The sequence below is a fragment of the Bos grunniens genome, chromosome 10 (genome assembly GCF_055505025.1).
Source record: "Bos grunniens cultivar Pamir isolate PY7600 chromosome 10, Bosgru_T2T1.0, whole genome shotgun sequence".
Classification (NCBI taxonomy): Eukaryota; Metazoa; Chordata; class Mammalia; order Artiodactyla; family Bovidae; genus Bos; species Bos grunniens.
In genome coordinates this window covers 51,248,133-51,266,314 of record NC_141174.1, presented here as the reverse complement: position 1 = coordinate 51,266,314, position 18,182 = coordinate 51,248,133, and the positions used below count along the sequence as shown (strand labels likewise).

The following is an 18,182-nucleotide window of genomic DNA, read 5'->3' as shown; positions in this document are numbered from 1 at the left end:
CCCACGTGCCCCTTTAATACTTTTTACTGAATCAGAGCCAAAGAACTAAGCCAGGTGGCCATTCCAAAGTGCTCTAGTACCTTCAAAGCATACCTGGCTAGTGCTTTAAAATACTTGTCTAGGAAGCCAATATCCTCCTTTAACCCAGTGGTGCCAGTTTGTGCCCACTGTGGGCAGCAGCAGTGTGATACAAGAACAGGAATCATGTGTGACTGTTCCCCTTATATTGCTGCAGGTCTTCCTGGAAATAGGTAAGGGATATATTTTGAATGAAAATATTCTTCCGTAGGTAATTTGCCATAAAATGATATAAATATTCATAGAACAGAAGTCTGTGTTAAAAGAACATATCTGTGGCAACACATTTTAAGTAAACTGTTTTGTGTGTAGGTAGGTGAGTGTATGTGTTTTTATCAGATATGTATACATACACTCCTCATATATATATATATATATATATATATATATGACATAAATAATCTCATTTAATCCCAATAAAAACCTAAGGGGGAAAAAAACTGAAACGTGAGGCCAAAGAAATTAAGTAATTTACCCAAGGACTTACAGCGAGTGAAAATATCTTTTTGAATCCCAAATTAACATTTCCATCCAAAATTGATGTTCCTTCACTTCCATGAACAGCCCTCGACTGTGCCTGAGCCAAATAAGTCATTTGTCCAGATTTGTATTTCACAAGTCTGTCTTTCCAAAAACCAAATTGCTGTGCAGCACGGGGAGCCCAGCCTGGTGCTCTGTGATGACCTGGAGGGATGGGAGGGGGGAGGCAGGCGAGGGAGGGAGGGGTGTATGTGTAATTATGGCTGATTTGCACTGCTGTATGGCAGAAATCAACACAACATTGTAAAAATTTTAAATATATATATATATATATTTAAATTAAAAAATAGAAAAAAAGAAATGCAAAAAAAAAAAAAAAAATCAAACTGTAGGAAACAAAGATCTCCAAATCTACAAATACCTCTCATTGAGATTTGGTATTCACTTTTCTTCATCCATTCCTCTCTGTTCATGTACATTTAAAAATTCTAAGTGCCATGCATGCTGCCTGGTGTAGGAGGGATGCAAAAAACCAGACGCAGGGCCTCTTAAAGCTCACAGAGCAGTAGGAGATTTAGGAGCTGGGAACTGCTAAGAATCATGAAAACTGTATGAAGTTTTATGTTACAAGCTTGTTACTCATGAATGGTGTAAGTGTTTATGCCTAGGGAAAGTGCACATGGGGATGTAGTTTTGTAAACCTTACTAACTAGATTATAGAAATTTTGACATTGAAGTCTCCTCAGATTTTTGAATTACTTGATTAATACCCCCAATTATTGAGCCGCCTGACATTAAATCTGAGCTATATTAATATATCATATGAGCGTATAACAGATTGATCTCATGCAGAACCTGACTATGATAATATAAGATCAAAATTTATCTTCTGATATTGCCAGAAATAAAATGATTTTTACACTATTGCCTCAACCAATTTTGCCAGGGGGTAGGATGTGGAAGAGAAAAGGAACACAGTCTTGCATGTAGGACTTAGATTTCTATTAGCCAATCCTCTTGTAAACAAGTAATATCAGACAGCAGGCTTAGACCCTCAACAATCTCTCCATCTGTGCTTTCCTGGTGAGAATATTTTGTCTTTGTAGAATGTGGTTCAGGACACCTTCGGAGCAGAGTCACAAACTAGTGGGCCATGGTTGAAGACTGCCTTTAAATAGGATTGACTCAAAGATGTGCTTTGTTTGGCCCACATGGTGATTTTTAGAAATTGCTGCCAGTATTTAAAAATAGAAAAATTACACATAGAAATATGGATTTCTGATCATTCTTGCAAAACTGTAATATTTGGTGAAGCTTTACCTCATTCCTGCTTAGACACAGTGGAGATGGTCTGATTGGCAAACGAGATGCCCCCTAAGACATGGTGTACACTGCCCACTTCCTTCCTAACTCCACCAGGCCCATTTCACTCAGATATCTTACCTGTCTGGTTTCAATAAGCTCTGGGGATATTGAGTACCATCTTAAATCCTAGGAAGATAAACCCACTTAGATTTTGGGGCTTGTAACTTTCTGGCCCCACAGACACTATGGTGTTAGCAAACCTGGCCTGAGATGCAAGACAGCCTCCCATTTCCTGGAGGAATCATCTGTGGCCATCTTCAAATGAAGGACTAACTATGGGTAAAACTTTATCTAAGTAGGTTAAGTAATAGGAAGACCAAAAAACACAGTCCTATTCTTGAGAAGAAAGGCATTTTGGGGGCTTGTCAGAGTGTCTCCTCTCCCTGTAAGCATTCTGTCTTTTGTCCCTGGAGAGGAAGAAGAATAAATCCCCACCTGTCAGGACTCTGGTCTCGGCAAACCTTGGTGCTCCAGCCTGTGCTGTAGGTGTCTATTACCAGAAGAAGTCCCACATCCTACTCCATCTGTCTATATATTAATATACCTATTTATTTTATGTGACTTTGTCTATTGGAACATGCAATAATAATAAAACAACAGAAACAAATACTGCTTATTGAGTATAATAGCATATATTAGCCCATTAATTCTCGCGAGGACCCAATGAGTCCAGCTCCTCTTATTGTCTCCGCTTTACATATAAGGAAACAAAGATTAGAGAGGTTAAGAGGTCAAGAGAATTTCTCACATTCACAGAGGTAGCAAGCAATAAGGTCCAGGTTTGATTGTACTTAATTTTGGCCACTGGATGGGTGAATGAGCAAGCATTTACAGCATGTAGACAATGGACAAAGTGTCTCAGTTCTATTACTTCCATAATAGAAGCACCAATACTTTGGCCACCTGATGCGAAGAACTGACTCATTGGAAAAGACCCTGATGCTGGGAAAGATTGAAGGTCAAAGGAGAAGGAGGGCAGCAGAGGATGAGATGGTTAGATAGCATCACTGACTCAATGGACATGAGTTTGAGCAAACTCTGGGAGATAATGAAGGACAGGGAAGCCTGGCATGCTACAGTCCATGGGGTTGCAAAGAGTTGGACATCACTTAGTGACTGAACAACATTCCTCCCAATATTAAATCCCCATTTAAAAAGTGAAAAACTGGATGACTTAACAAAAAATCCTATTGCTAACAAGTGACGGAATCTGAATCTGGAGACAACTTCTGTGCTTCCCAGTCCTGTGTTTCTCCTGTGACAACTGCTGCTATCTCGTTGGGGTTACTTGGTTTCTTTATTAGGACAGAATGCCTCTTTATGCACGGCTTTCCAGTTGGTTAGATTTCCAATTGGAAAATAAAACTTTCTCACTCATAACAAAAATAGTCACAAAGAACTTACACTGAAATCTGGACATTCTGGTTAAAAATAAAGTATTGGGTGGCGTGTAACCTGAGATAATATCAGAACACAATCAATCACCTCTAAGAACCAGTTGTACTTCAAAAGAGATGATATTAAGACAGGCTCATAAAAAGAGAGGAATCTGAGATTTGAGAACCAAGTGAATGGGCAAATGGCCAATCTTACAGCTCTCTAAGTAGAAGAGTACCCAGAACCAACACAGATCTCAGAAATGAGAGGTGGCTAAACTCCACTATTTCCACTAAGCTGAAAAGAATAGTGACCTCCTTTTCTGATCTGCACCCAGTCGCTCATTCCCTCAGCTCACCCTAAATAATGCCAGAATAGGGGTCAGAATAAGAAACTAATGGATAATTTGTTAAGGTGTGTGTGTGTTCATATCAGGATAAGGGGCTGAGTGTGATGGGTATGGATGGGAGGTTGCTGAAGACAATTCTCACTTCATTCAGAGTCAAGTATATTTCAGGTCACTCTCAATCTGGAAGATCCTTGAAGATGGAAGGGTTTAGAGCCCTGATTTGTTTCTTAGTTTCATTCCAGAGCTTGCAGTTCCTAACGTATGTTCCATGGATCATCAGTTCCATGAGACGCTCCTCACAAAATGGGGGTTCTCACCAAGTTAGTCTGGGGACAGCTGTATATTCTAGTCCCCTCTTAGAGATTTACAGTGAAGGTTAAAGGCTCCAATAATTCCTACAGTTGCGAAAACTGCTTAGCTTGGTTTCCAAAGTGTATTTGGGAAGGACAGCATTTTCTTTCACGTAGTTCTTGCGTGCATTTTACAGAACTAGTGTTCTTCAGAACAGTTTGAGCAACTCCCTAAATCACTTGGAAGAGATAAATTCCACTGAGTGAGCTCTTTTATGGGGAGCAGAGAAATGAAGAAAATATTCATGAACATGTAGAAAATTTTCAGTTATAAAGGGCATATGATAAAATATGAGAATTAGTGTCCTTCTCACTCCAGATTTCATATTTTATTCTCTACAGGTAACTAACAACAATATTTTCTGGTGTATCCTGTTAAACGTGTGTACATTTTATATAATGGGAATATTTTCTACCTGCTTTTTCATTTTAAAAGCTTAGTGAGTCTTTCTATATCAGCATATGAATATTGGCCTCATTATCTTTAACAGCTGCTTAAGAGTCCGTTACAGCAGTACACTCCAATTTCTTTAAACTACCTGTTGATAGAGGCATAGGATTTAGGGGGAGGTTTCCTGGAAAGAAAGAGATTAAGCCATGTAGACTTATTCTAGGATGAGGACTAAGCCCTCAGGTCCTTTTTGGTCTTGATTGACTGTCCTGGTTGTGTAGCTTAGAGTGTATCAGCTATCAAGATGGCTAGGGGGTGGGGTGCACATTCTGGCATATTTACTTTTAAAGCATTTGCTTTGCTTTGCAGGGTCAGTGAACATAGCAGTCCTAACTTAGACATGAAATAAAGTGCCCACTAGATGCATAAAGTGACTACTGGGTGCTTTTACATCCTGATTGATTCTATGGATTGTGATCTCATTTCTATGAGGCTTCCCTCCCTCATAGTCCTCATATTATGAGTCCTCTGCATCACAAGGCTGATAAATAAGGAGGAGCCAGCTTCTGCTCTCATCCCACATTCTCCTTTCTTGTCAAGTAATGAGAACATGTTGCAACAAACTTTGTCACTAAAAACTAAGCAGCTATACTTCTGGAGAGTAAAAAACGAAAATACTTCCCTTTCAAAAGTAATGAAAATAGCAAGTTTTCTGGGACAAAATTAAAACTCAGGGATCACAGAGTTTATTTTTTGAAAGAATCAAATGTGGTTTTATGAGTCTGCAGCCCTTAGATCAGTGACTCAGAACAGACTTTTCTCCCGAGGTCCTTTGGAACTCTGGAATTTCCCAAGTTAGTCTGGCCCTTCATGTTCACTGCTGATAAGGGGAAGACTGCAGGGAAGTCCTTCTTCAGCTGATACTGACTCAGAGTCTAAGGATTTGAAGAGATTCAGCCTCATTTGGAGAAAGCATAGGGTTTCCCCCTGACCTGCCTCTTGAGAAACCTGTATGCAGGTCAGGAAGCAACAGTTAAAACTGGACATGGAACAACAGACTGGTTCCAAATAGGAAAAGGAGTTCATCAAGGCTGTATATTGTCACCCTTCTTATTTAACTTATATGCCGAGTACATCATGAGAAACGTTGGGCTGGATGAAGCACAAGCTGTAATCAAGATTGCCAGGGGAAATAATAATAATCTCAGATATGCAGATGATACCACCCTTATGGCAGAAAGCAAAGAACTAAAGAGCCTCTTGATGAAAGTCAAAGAGGAGAATGAAAAAGTTGGCTTCAAACTCAACATTCAGAAAACTAAGATCATGGTATCTGGTCCCATCATTCATGGCAAATAGATGGGGAAACAATGGAAACAGTGACAGACTTTATTTTGGGGGGCTTCAAAATCACTGCAGATGGTGACTGCAGCCATGAAATTAAAAGACGCTTACTACTTGGAAGAAAAGCTTTGACCAACCTAGACAGCATATTAAAAAGCAGAGACATTACTTTGTCAACAAAGGTCCATCTATTCAAAGCTATGGTTTTTCCAGTGGTCATGTATGGATGTGAGAGTTGGACTAGAAAGACAGCTGAGCACTGAAGAATTGATGCTTTTGAACTGTGGTGTTGGAGAAGACTTTTGAGAGTCCCTTGGACTGCAAGGAGATCCAATCAGTCCATCCTAAAGGAAATTAGTCCTGAATATTCATTGGAAGGACTGATGATGAAGCTGAAACTCCAATACTTTGGCCACATAATGTGAAGAACTGACTTATTTGAAAAGACCCTGATTCTGGGCAAGATTGAAGACAGGAGGAAAAGGGGACAACAGAGAATGAGGTGGTTGGATGGCATCACCGACTCAATGGACATGAATTTGAGTAAACTCTGGGAGTTGGTGATGGACAGGGAGGCCTGGTGTGCTGCAGTCCATGGGGTTGCAAAGAGTCGGACACGACTGAGCGACTGAACTGAACTGAACTGAACTGATAGGGTTTCCTAGTCACTCAAGGTCACATATTCCAGGTGGGAGAAAGGGAGTGGAGAGCTCTTCACCACTGCACCCACCCATCAGCCTTCTCCTTTTCAGTTTTCCACCTTATGGTAATCATTTCTGGTTGGTGATATACCTGGGCAACCTAGCAGAAGCAAATGCACACCTGTCCTGGAAGAGCAACGCCATAATTTGGGCCCTAAAGATTTCCCACACTGAAGAATAAACCTTCCTAAAGAGCTTACAATACAAATTCACAAAACACTAAAGGAAATGATCCTTTGTGAATGAAGCAGTGGATAAAATAAGCAGGAGGATTACCAACTCCAAAACTTGAGATGATGGCAATAAAATACCATAAAATACTGTAAATATGTTAGACTTCAGTTAAACAGATTAAAAAAATAAACACATAAGGAGAGAAAATAAAAGCAATTAAGTACAAGAACCAAATGGAATTTCTAGAAATGAAAACATATTAAGGAAACAGAAGACTTAATAAACATATTAAACAGAAGCCTAGATATAACTGAATAGGGAATTAGTGAATCAGCAGATTTGAGAGCACTACACAAAATTCATCATGGAGAGGTTTAGATGGATTTGTCAAAGTGGTTGGGAGAGGTAATGAAAAAAGTGAGAGCATCAAGCATATATACAAGTATAATAGGAATTCTGAAAGAAAAAAATAGAGTCTGGAGGAGAGAAAAGATGATAAAGCTGAGAATTTTCCAGAATTGGTGAAAATTGCAAATCTTAAAATTGAAGATGAACAATGAATCCTGGGCACTACAAAAAAAAAAATAAATTCATTCCTAGTCATATTATAGTAAAGTTTCAGGAGAAAAGGGGAAATTTGTAATAGTAGTCAGAGAAATGCAGATTATTAAGGACAAAAATTAGACCAATAATAGACTTGTCAATAGCAATAATAAAGATACTGAGATGATACCTGCAAATTGCTAAAGAAAACCAATCATCAACCTAAAACTTATCAGCGAATTTATCATTGAAGCTTGAGAGTGAAATAAAGACATAGTCAGACAAACAAAGACTACCTTCCTGAAAAATTTCCTTAAGAAAGCTTTTTTTTTTTTACTGCACAAAGAAGCCAGCATCTGAAAGAAAATAAAGGGTGAATGCAGTAATGATTAACAAATAAACTGGTAATTGATAGTAAATTCAAATAAGTATTCACTATTCAAAACACTAATATTAAGCACAATGAGTAGTATAATATTAGATAATAATGCCATAAGATGGAGTAGTTGATTACAATTAGGCTTTTATAACATTTTTGTGTTGTTCAGAAGGAAAGAGATGTTAATTCATTTTAAAGTTTGTTAGTGCAATAATACATTTTTTTAAATGTAAGGATAAGTACTTAAAGAATAGAAAGAGTAAGCAGAGGAGAAAAGGGAGAAATAAAACTGATGGGAGAATCAACTCAATGGGAGGATGTAAGAAATGTCAAAGCAGAAGCTAAGTGGAAAACATAGAAACCACATTAAAAATTAAAGAACAAAATGCATATATGTGTATAATTGAGTCATTTTGCTGTATAGCAGAGATTAGCGCATTATAAATCAAAATATTTCATTAAAAAATAAATGAAGATTAAAGGGCATCACAGGTACAGCAGAGATTTTTAAAAGCTGGAAGCCAATACTATGAAAAATCATTTAAAAATGACTACTTTCACTATATTAATTTTGAAAATATTAAAAAAAATTTAAAAACTACATTTGCAAACAGAAATGAAGCACAGTTCTCTGGAAAAAATGAATTGCCAAAATAGAATTAATAACAGAAAATCTAAATGAAACATAGCTTTAGAGAAATCTACTTTCAAACATTTCTCTTTCTTTTTCATTTCACATGCTAAGTAATCTTTAATGAACGATAATCCTCATTTTATACAAAGGGTTCCATAAAACAAAAAGTGGGAAAAAATTCCAATATATTTCATGAAGTTAATATGCTGCTGGTAATAAAAGTAGACAGGACAATATAACAATTGAAATTATAGTCCAGATCCTTAATAAAACATTGCAAACTAAATGCTGTGATTAGGTGAGAATTAATCTCAGGAATGTAAGGATGATTTAACACTAAAAATATTTATCAATGTAATTTTCTTTATCAACAGATAAGAACAGAAACCCATATGGTTATCTTAATAGATGTAGAAATGTATTTTTTTTAAATTCAACAATTGTTCCTAATCAGAGTTTTAGTAAATAAGAAAGAGATAGGAATTTCCTTTCTCAGATCAAGAATGTCTACCCAAAACCAACAGCAACTATTGTTTAATGGTAAAATATACGAAGCAGATTTTTAAAAGTTGAGGATAGAACAAGAATGACACAATTATAACTTCTAGTAACATTGAACAAGAGGTTCTGATTATAATAAGAAGAAGAAATTAAATATTTAAGGACTAGAAAGAAAGAAAATTAAAAACTCCCATATTCTCAGAGAAAAAGGTATTATCTATGTCAGTACAGTTCAATAGAATATTTTTCAATGAGTGAAAAGTTCTATTATTGTATCTCTGCTGTCCAATATAGTAGTCAATAGTCATATATGGTTCTTGAGCACATAAAATAGAACTAGGAAGGGTGGAAACTAAATTTCTTATTTTATTTAAGATTAATTTTAAGTAGCCACATATGGGTAGTGGCACTCAAATTTGACAGCCTTGAACTATATGGAATATCTAAGACAATCTTAGACTTATTTGAATTAATAAGAGAATGACCAAGTTTGCTGAATGCAAAATCAATATATAACACTCAGTATTGTTTCTAAACACTAGTAATAACCAATTAGAAAATATCATTTAAAAGGTACTGTTCACAGCAGTGATCATAACCAGAAGATAGCTAGAACTATATCAAACAAAAATAAATGAATGACTAATACCAAGTAAATTATAAAACTTTGGAAAGAAATATGAAAGCAGACCTATGAATGAAGAATTATTTATGGGTGAGCAGATTCACCATTTCAAAATGTCAATTCTGTCCAGAATACTGTAAATTCCATGCAATTCCAGTCAAAATCTCTACAGGGTATGTATGTAACTTGATAAACAGATCCTAAAATTCATGTGGAAGACTAAAAGGCTAAAAATAGCTAAGACAGTATTAAAAAAAATAACAAGGAAGAAAAACACCAGATAACAAAAATTATTTAGAAAGCAATTATAACAAAAATATGTGGCAGTGGTATGGGTTTGGACAGAGAGATCAATGGAACTGAATAAAGTCTAGATATACACCACATTTATATGGGAACTGGTATATAATACAGATGGCATTACAACCAGTAGAGATAAGACAGACTAGTCAAAATGGTGCTGGAACAACTTGCGATCCTTCCAAATAAAGAGACACCTACTCTACATTCTACCCCAAAATAAATTCTACACAGGGAACTATACTCAGTATTTTATAAAAATCTATAATGGAAAAGAACCTGAAAATATATATATACCTATATATGTATATGTATGTAACTGAATCACTGTGCTGAAACTAGCACAACTTTGTAAATCAACTATACTTCAATAATTTTTTTTTAATTCTAATAATTTAAGCATCTAAATGTGAAAAGCAAAATATTAAGCTGTAATTAAAACACAAACTATTTTTCATGTCTGGTTTTAATTATCAGTATCCTATAACCAATAAGAAAAAGTAGAAAAACAAAACAAAGAAAAAATATGCGGAGGATCTGAAGAAGCAATTTCCAGAGGCGAAAAATCTCAAAGTTCAGTAAACATGAGAAGATCAACTGCACTAGAAATTCATTAAAATTTCTAGTGAACTTTCATTTCCTGTATATCAAATGGACAAAAATATAAAGTTGAAGCATATCAAGAGTTGACGAGTATATGGAAATGGGAATTCTTATATTACTGCCTATAGTATAAATTTGAAACCACTTTGGAGAGCAATGTTAAAATACACATAAAGGTGAAGATCGACACACCCAAGGCCAAAAAAACCCACTTTTAAAAGAGGAACTCATGTACCCGGAGGCCTGAACAGGATGTCCTTAACAGCAGAGTTGGTAACAGTGACGTGCTGCAAACGTTAACAGTTCATGACGCGAATGGATATACACACTCGCTGTCCGGCACAACAGTTAAAATGAATCACCCACGTCAACATGGCCCCAAATAGATAAATCTCAAAAAATGTCTTCAAGGGGAAAAAATCTCAAATGGTAGAAGGTATAAAAACTATGAAGCCACACATATAAGTTTATGAAACATCCAAAATAGTAACATAGATTGTCATGAGAGGCGATGCTGCTGCTGCTGCTAAGTCGCTTCAGTCGTGTCCGACTCTGTGCGACCCCATAGATGGCAGCCCACCAGGCTCCCCCGTCCCTGGGATTCTCCAGGCAAGAACACTGGAGTGGGTTTCCATTTCCTTCTCCAATGCATGAAAGTGAAAAGTGAAAGTGAAGTCGCTCAGTCGTGTCCGACACTTAGCGACCCCATGGACTGCAGCCTACCAGGCTTCTCCGTCCATGGGATTTTCCAGGCAAGAGTACGTAAAGTGCAAAAGCACGTGCAAGAATGAAGAGAACCCAGAGAGGTCTGATTCTAAATCCAGTTCCACCACACATTTGCCTGTAAGCAAGGTGTTCCATATACTAAGCCTTCATTTCCCCACCTGTAAAATAAGAACAGTTTCCTTATCTCACTAGATTTTTCCAGGATTAGAGTGAGTGTTAATGCCCTTCAGCATCCTTTGACTTCATTACATAACTGTATCTGGAGTGAGAGAATCTTCCACCTCAGGCCCCTCTGCATCGGTGTTGAAGGCACAGGGCAAGAACCCACATAAGAGCTCATGGTTGGCTCTTCCACACTTCAGATTTAGAACCTTGGGCTTTCTTAAAGTGACAGAGCACCCACATGCAGAAGTACAGATGCAGGAAAGGCAGAGTACTAGACATACACTGTAAATAAATAAAATAAGCAGATAGTGTTGGCGATGGATCTTCTTTCCCATGTTCTGCTATGGTAGAAAGAGCATTTGATGGAATTCTGTGAGCGAGCCTATGGGTCTCTGTTTCCTCATTGGAAAGACACAGGGATCAGACAGCAGAGACAACTTCATCCCAGTGCAAGGGCCTATGGATGAGGATCCTTCCACGGCTCTGGGAAACAAGCCATCCAAGATCAACAGAGGCTCCCGGCCTATTATTGGCCAGCACATTGACAACTCTAGCTCTGTGGGATCCACAGTCCTGGAGGTTGTAGGCCTGGAGTAGGGCGCAGCTTTGCAAAGCTACAAGGTTGAACCAAGCAGAGAGAAGACAGGACAGGGGCATTTGCAGCCAGAGAGGAAGACAGAAGATTTATAAAGTCTCTTAAGGGCCCCTTCCTCTTAGTTCCTTTGTTCTAAGCCACAGATTGGTCTCACAGAGGAGGATCTAGAAAATAGAAATATTAGGGGAAGAACAGAGTGCCATGCATGGCCAACATGTTTATTAGAGCCATGAAGAGATGGTTGAACCACCTTAGAGTTCTGATGTTACAGGGGGTTTGAACGTGTTTGTAGGTGGTCATGCCTGGGTGCTCAGTTGCTAAGTCATATCTGACTCTTTGTGACTTCATGGACTGTAGCCCACCAGGCTCCTCTATCGCATTCTCGAGGCAAGAATACCAGAGTGGACTGCCATTTAAGAAGTCTAAAAACTTCATGCTAATAGATCCTCTATGAAATGTTCATGTCATGGTCATGTCTGTCCTATATAATAATCTTTTGACACAATACTGTCTAATGTATTTTAGGCTATAAAATTAACAAAGTTCTCTTGGACTTCCACATGGAAGGTGTTAATTCTCATTGAATACTGGTATTGGGTTGGCCAAAAATTTCATTTAAGTTTTTGTGAGATGTAATAGAAAAACCCAGATGAAATTTTTGGCCAACCAAATAGATTAGGAATGACTGAAGTCAAGATATTAAGCCTAGCTCTTATGTTCATGGGCTGGGTGACCTTGGGTGAACCTCTTGATTGTGTTACATCTGTTTTCCCATCTGGCAAAATGGAGTTCATCATGTTTCTCTTTCCCTCCCTTCTTCCCTCCCTCTCCCCCTCCTCTCCATGGAGAGTTATAAAAAATAAGCAACAGCCCAGATAAAAAAACACTCCATGCCTCTTAGAGGAAAAGCAGAGTGGAAACCCAAGGCACAATATGTGTATAAGACAGGACTACTGGGCTCCATGCTGATTCCTAGGACCTATAATTGCATCAGCCTGTGCCTTAGCTTCCCACCAACAAGAAGGGCAAAGGACATCCACCCTTACTCTTACCTCATAGTTGTCCTACCAGTCTCTAGGAACTCCAGATAATGTAGTAGGCCAGGGTTGCCCTAAATTACACCCTGCAAAGTGGCCTTAGTTTAAGAACTGGCTAATTTTAAGAACTTTCCTATTTCACACTGAATGCTAACCCTATATTCTTTAGTTTCAACAGCTTCCTAATATGGACCAGACCTATTCCAAGATCTGAGCACACTTTGTAATAATCATTTTAGAGCCCTATAATTTCTGTAACCAGCCTCTGCACTTTCTATTTCCCTTCAGGGCACAGATCAAAGGTATTACTTTTAGCAAAAGTACTTGCATTATTTCATTCTTAGATAGGCCAAAAGGTAGATGTCTAATGTACAGGCTTGACAGGGTGAGGGAAAAAATGTAAGGTCTTTTCCAATATACAAGTAGATGCCATCCACTCCTAAGTCCAGCCCTGGAAGGATGTCCTTCCACCATAAGGGGAGATATGGCCACTGGCTGGGTTGTTCACCTTAGCATCTTCAATAGGATGGTCTCTGTATCAAAGAATCCTGGAATGTTTGGAGAGAGAGGAGGGTATACAGAATAGTGAGGAGTGAACATAGATCCTGTGAGAAATGATGAGAGATCTTGGGAAGTTCAGCCTCCTAAAGGAATTATTAATTCAACACACATTGATGGGTTTCTTTTATGTATGGGCAGAGTTCTGTAGTCAATTCTAGGGAAAGGTATAGGCACGATGCCCAGGAGGGGACAAAGCAGCTATTTTTAAATACTACAAAGACTCTCAAGTAAAAGAGCAGAAGGATCAAGGGGAAAGGGAACTAACATGTAATGAGCTTCATGTGTCAGGAATTTTACATGTAGTTTATATTTAATGTGCAACCTGAAACCCACACGTCATGGGCCCACATGCAGGGGGCTGAGAAGATTGTTCTCTGCCTTCACCTTTACACCAGTCCACCTGAATTGAGTAGTTTTTTCTTCTTGGTGGCCCAACTAACGATCTGGTCTCATCAGGTGCTCATTAATTAAACACATATGCACACAGTGTTAACTCAAGGCTCCAGTCTATGGAAATATTAAAGCAGAGTCTGATTTACTATCTATCAGGGACACTACCAAAGGAATTCCAGCAATGGGTGGAAGTATGCGGAAAGCGTAGGGGCTATAATTAGAAAGAACCCCAGTTCACTGCAAAACCCACTGGTTTTGGGCAGTTACTTCATCTCTTTGAGCCCTCATTTCTCCAACTGTTTATGAGTGATAAATGTAGGTAAAGAAGCTAACAAACAGTAGATACTTATTACTTACTCCCCATATTTGCAGCTCAGTGCTTCTAAACCTCTTCTCTGTGATAGGAAAGATGCACTGCAACTTGTCTTCCTCACACCAGTAAAGGCAGAAAGGCCTGCCTATCCCAATGTCTGGACTTCCCTGGTGACTCAGCAGTAAAGAATCCTCCTGTAATGTAGACAATGCGGGTTTGATCCCTGGGTTGGGAAGATCCCCTGGAGAAGGAAATGGCAACCTACTCCAGTATTCTTTCTGGGAAAATCCCATGGACAGAGGAGCTTGGTGGGATACAGTCCATGGGTTCACAAGAGTCGGACACTACTTAGCGACTAAACCACCACCACCATCCATCCCAATGTCTAAAAAGCCAAATTAGAGCTAATTTTTTAGCTTATGACTTAATTATTTTAATATACAGAGAATTTTTCATGGAACTTCTCTTCCCTTAAAGCTACCAGTAGCCCTTATCAGTCATTTATACCACAGTGTGAATGAGCTTGAGATGCTTCCCTTAAGAGCACTTTTCAAGATTGGGTTGAAGATGGCATCAGACTCCCAGTATCTGGGTGAAAATTATCTTTACAAATAAAGTGAGTCCTTCATATACACACTGCCATTTTTTAGTGCTCCCTTTGCTCCATGCCTTATCAACATGCAAACTTTTTACTAGAGAAAGTAAGGCAAAATGTACATTTTCTAATAAAGCAGAAATAATTACTTTGGATAACCTTTGAGCAAGACCATGTAGATTTATTAAAAACCAAAATTGTAATTTACATGTATATTGAAAAAACATATTTTTGCAGAATTTTCTTGTTTATACATCCCCACAAGCCTCAACAAAATTGAATATTATAATCAGAAAGATTTCATCAGGGTTCATTTTAGAACAGTATAAATAGAAATTGAACATTTCAGGAAATGATTGGCTTTAGCTGGAAGATACAAAATTTAATTTTTCAGCATACAGTTGTCAAGATATTATTTCTGTAGCTCCCACCTTGAATTGTAGGGGAAGACACATTACTATTTGCATAAGCAGAATAGTGAATGGCTAAAAGCCGCTTTCATTTACTCAGTTAGACAGGATGAGATTATGAAATAGATTCTTATGAAGAAATAAAGAGGGTTTTAACTTTTTCTGGTTACAAAATACACAGATGTTTAGCTCACTTCCTCCTCTATTTTATTTGCAGAGCACTTAGAATTGTAACTGAATTTACTTCACTTCTCTGTTTCACAGGTCACCCTGAGGATAAAGTTAGGCTGGGATAACCACCACTCTTCCCTTTGGGACCAAATTGTCAAGGAACATGACCACAGGATTTCTGACTCCCTGAGGGCAATTTTTCAGTAAAGAGTGACTAGAATCAGAAGAATCTTGGACTTTTATTTTCTCTCTCTTTTCCTTCCAACGCCCTTCTCCCCAACACTGCCCCCATCTAACTAAGTCACGTAGATGAGAGGGGAGGATGGTCAAGAGGGAGTGTAAGAAATTGTCCTAATACCTTGAAGATACTTGAATGAATCATGTACAAAGAGGTTTTCAGAAACCAGAAAACATATTGCTCTGTCTCATTTTACACTAATTCAATTTTTTGAGTCCATATTTATTTCTTAGTCTTGGATTAGTCTCCTGAAATGTTATGTATTTACACAAATCAAAGGACTTTAAAAAATGAGGTATAATTAGCATATAGCAATATGATAGTTCAGGTGTACAATATACTAATTCAATATTTGTTTATATAGTAAAATGAGCATCACAATAAATCTAACTAATGACTATCTGCATACATAGTTATACATTTTTTTCTTGTGATGAGAACTTTTAAAATATAATCTTAGCAATTTTCATATATGTAATATAATACTATTAACTATAGTCACCATGATGCATATCACCCAAGAACTTTTAATGTACAAAGTTTATGGATAATCCTCTATAATCTTAAAAATGAAATTATTCATAAATGGAGTAGGGAATCTTTGAGCAGATTTTTGTTGTTTTAAAGCAAGTTAAAATCAGTAGCAGCTACTCACGAAAATAATCACACATTTAACTTTTTCTCACTAATGGTTTGAGGCCAGCTAAAAATTCAAGATACAGAGAATGATGGAACATGCAACAGGATGAAAACCTAGAGCCCATGTCACTTAAGTAAACTTTCCAGACTTTTATTAATAGCTATGCAAATCTTCAGGCAAAATCCTCTAAATTTTCTTAGAATACATCCTTCCTTTATATCTGACAATTTTTTATAACTGTCTAATTGAAACTCTTTAGAGATTAGTTTGAGTTAAATAAAGGTGGAGAATAATATAAAACTACAGCTGGACCATTGCACAGTACACTATTTCTACCTAATAAATTAGTGCATATTTTAATTTAGTAAAAATCAAGTGATCTGACAACACAATCTTTGCCAGCACTTGTGATAACAAGCTGTCTCTTGGCATCCATATTTATTGATTATTGATAAATCAGCTTAACATTTTTGGGGAAATAAGCAGAGTATAAATCAGTTAAGCAAAGGGAAAAATTTTCTAACAGCTAACTTTAGTCACAAAGTCATTTTAGAGCCTGAGTAAATCTGTAAAATGAAGAAAGTACTTCATGCCCCTCTTCCTCTCTCATCCACTTTCGTGGCTAAATGGAGCGAATAAGCAGAAACCTAAAATGTTGGCCACTGAGTAGCCAAACAGCCTGGAAGTAACTTGCTGATTGCTGAAAGAAGTGAGTCTAATGATGAACTCAAAACAAAGATAATTTTTATCATCAGCTAGGTTACAAGTGAGGCATCCTTGGTTCAAAATTCAGGAAATCAGAAAATACTCACAATCATTATAAATGTACCCAAGAACTCGGAGAGCGTTTCCTTGGCTAAAGTGTTCTTCAAGACCAATCTCTGCTTCAAGCTTTTTTCCTTTTGTTCCATCTCAGGCTGCATCTTGGGGCTTCTTCAAAGACCACTCGTTTCACCAACACCTGCTTCTGCTGATCCCTACTTCACTGGCACATAAAAGTTTTTAACAGCTGCTCACAGGTTCCTGGTGATGTCTGATTCAGTTATCCAGTCCCAATTAGAACCCGTGGTTTACTCCTCTGGTGGTGAAGTTGTCATTCCGTGGTTGCTGCTGTTTATTTGAAATGGCGAGGTAGAACCTGAAATCCTGAAAACAACCCTTTTTGTGCCTGATGGATTAATCATTACCTTTCTTTTCATGGTACTTTTTTTCTCTGTTTTTTTTTTTTTTTTTTTCTTCAAGAGATGAGAAAAGAGATGTATTGGTTGCGTCGTTGCCAAACCACAGCGATGGGCTGCAGTCCAGGAGAGATTTACATGTTGCACAATTGCAAGCTTCTGACTTTTTTTTTTCTATTTAGAAATGGTTGGTTGAAGTGTAGCTTGGAATTGTCAAATCAGGCACATATACATCCAGTGTAAACATTCTTCTCTGAAGGCACTTTCATGCACATTATAGAACATGAATAAAATATAGATGTGTCGTTCTGCAAAATTAATCATGCTTTTTTTCTTCCAATAACATTTCAGTGATTTAATTACAGCCCCCTGATGATTTTGAGACCACTGCATTTGTTCCAGAGAAGAAGAAATTACCATGTCTGTGCTCAGTGTCTCAGTCACTCTTTGTGACCCCATGGACTGTAACCCACCAGGCTTCTCTGTCCATGGGATTATCCCAGGAAGAACACCAGAGCGGGTTGCCATTTCCTTCTCCAGGGCCTCTTCTTGACCCAGGGATCCAACCTGCATCTCCTAGCAGGCAGATTCTTTACCACTGAGCCACCTGGGAAGACCTGAAGAAATTAACATACAGAGAGACAATTGCAAGTTTCACATGGCAAGTCTGTAGAACAGAATGGGATCTCCCGTTTGGATCCTATAGCTGGGATTCATCTACCCAAGATAGCTTGGAATCAAGAATCAGGATGATGGATAAACGAACTTCTTAAGACGCATTCTAGTTTGAAAACCAAGTTGCTCTCTTTCATTTACCATGAAATACTTAGGCAAAATCTATAGTAAGTAAACAACAATAGCTTGAAAGTCTATACTGCTTAGAGATCACTGAGTTAGAAAGAGCTCAACCTGAGTATATGTCACCCCAATTAAACAAGAAAGGGAGTAAAGATACCTAAACAAGGC

At 37.8% G+C, this 18,182-nt stretch overlaps 1 protein-coding gene across 3 annotated transcripts in view; it reads right to left on the bottom strand.

Moving 5' to 3' along the window:
• Nucleotides 1-17,176, bottom strand: part of AQP9 (aquaporin 9) — a 48,875-nt gene extending 31,699 nt beyond the window's left edge. Inside the window, exons 1-2 of one of the 3 annotated variants that reach the window (XM_086321195.1) lie at nt 16,851-17,176; nt 14,029-14,178 (exon numbers count right to left, since the gene is read on the bottom strand). In XM_086321195.1, the coding sequence (XP_086177321.1) occupies nt 14,029-14,178; nt 16,851-16,961 (261 nt within the window). In that variant the 5' untranslated portion in view covers nt 16,962-17,176. The remainder of the gene's footprint in view (nt 1-14,028; nt 14,179-16,850) is intronic. The other 2 variants (XM_086321196.1, XM_086321197.1) reach the window with 2 other exon arrangements.
• Between the last annotated feature and the right edge of the window lie 1,006 nt (nt 17,177-18,182).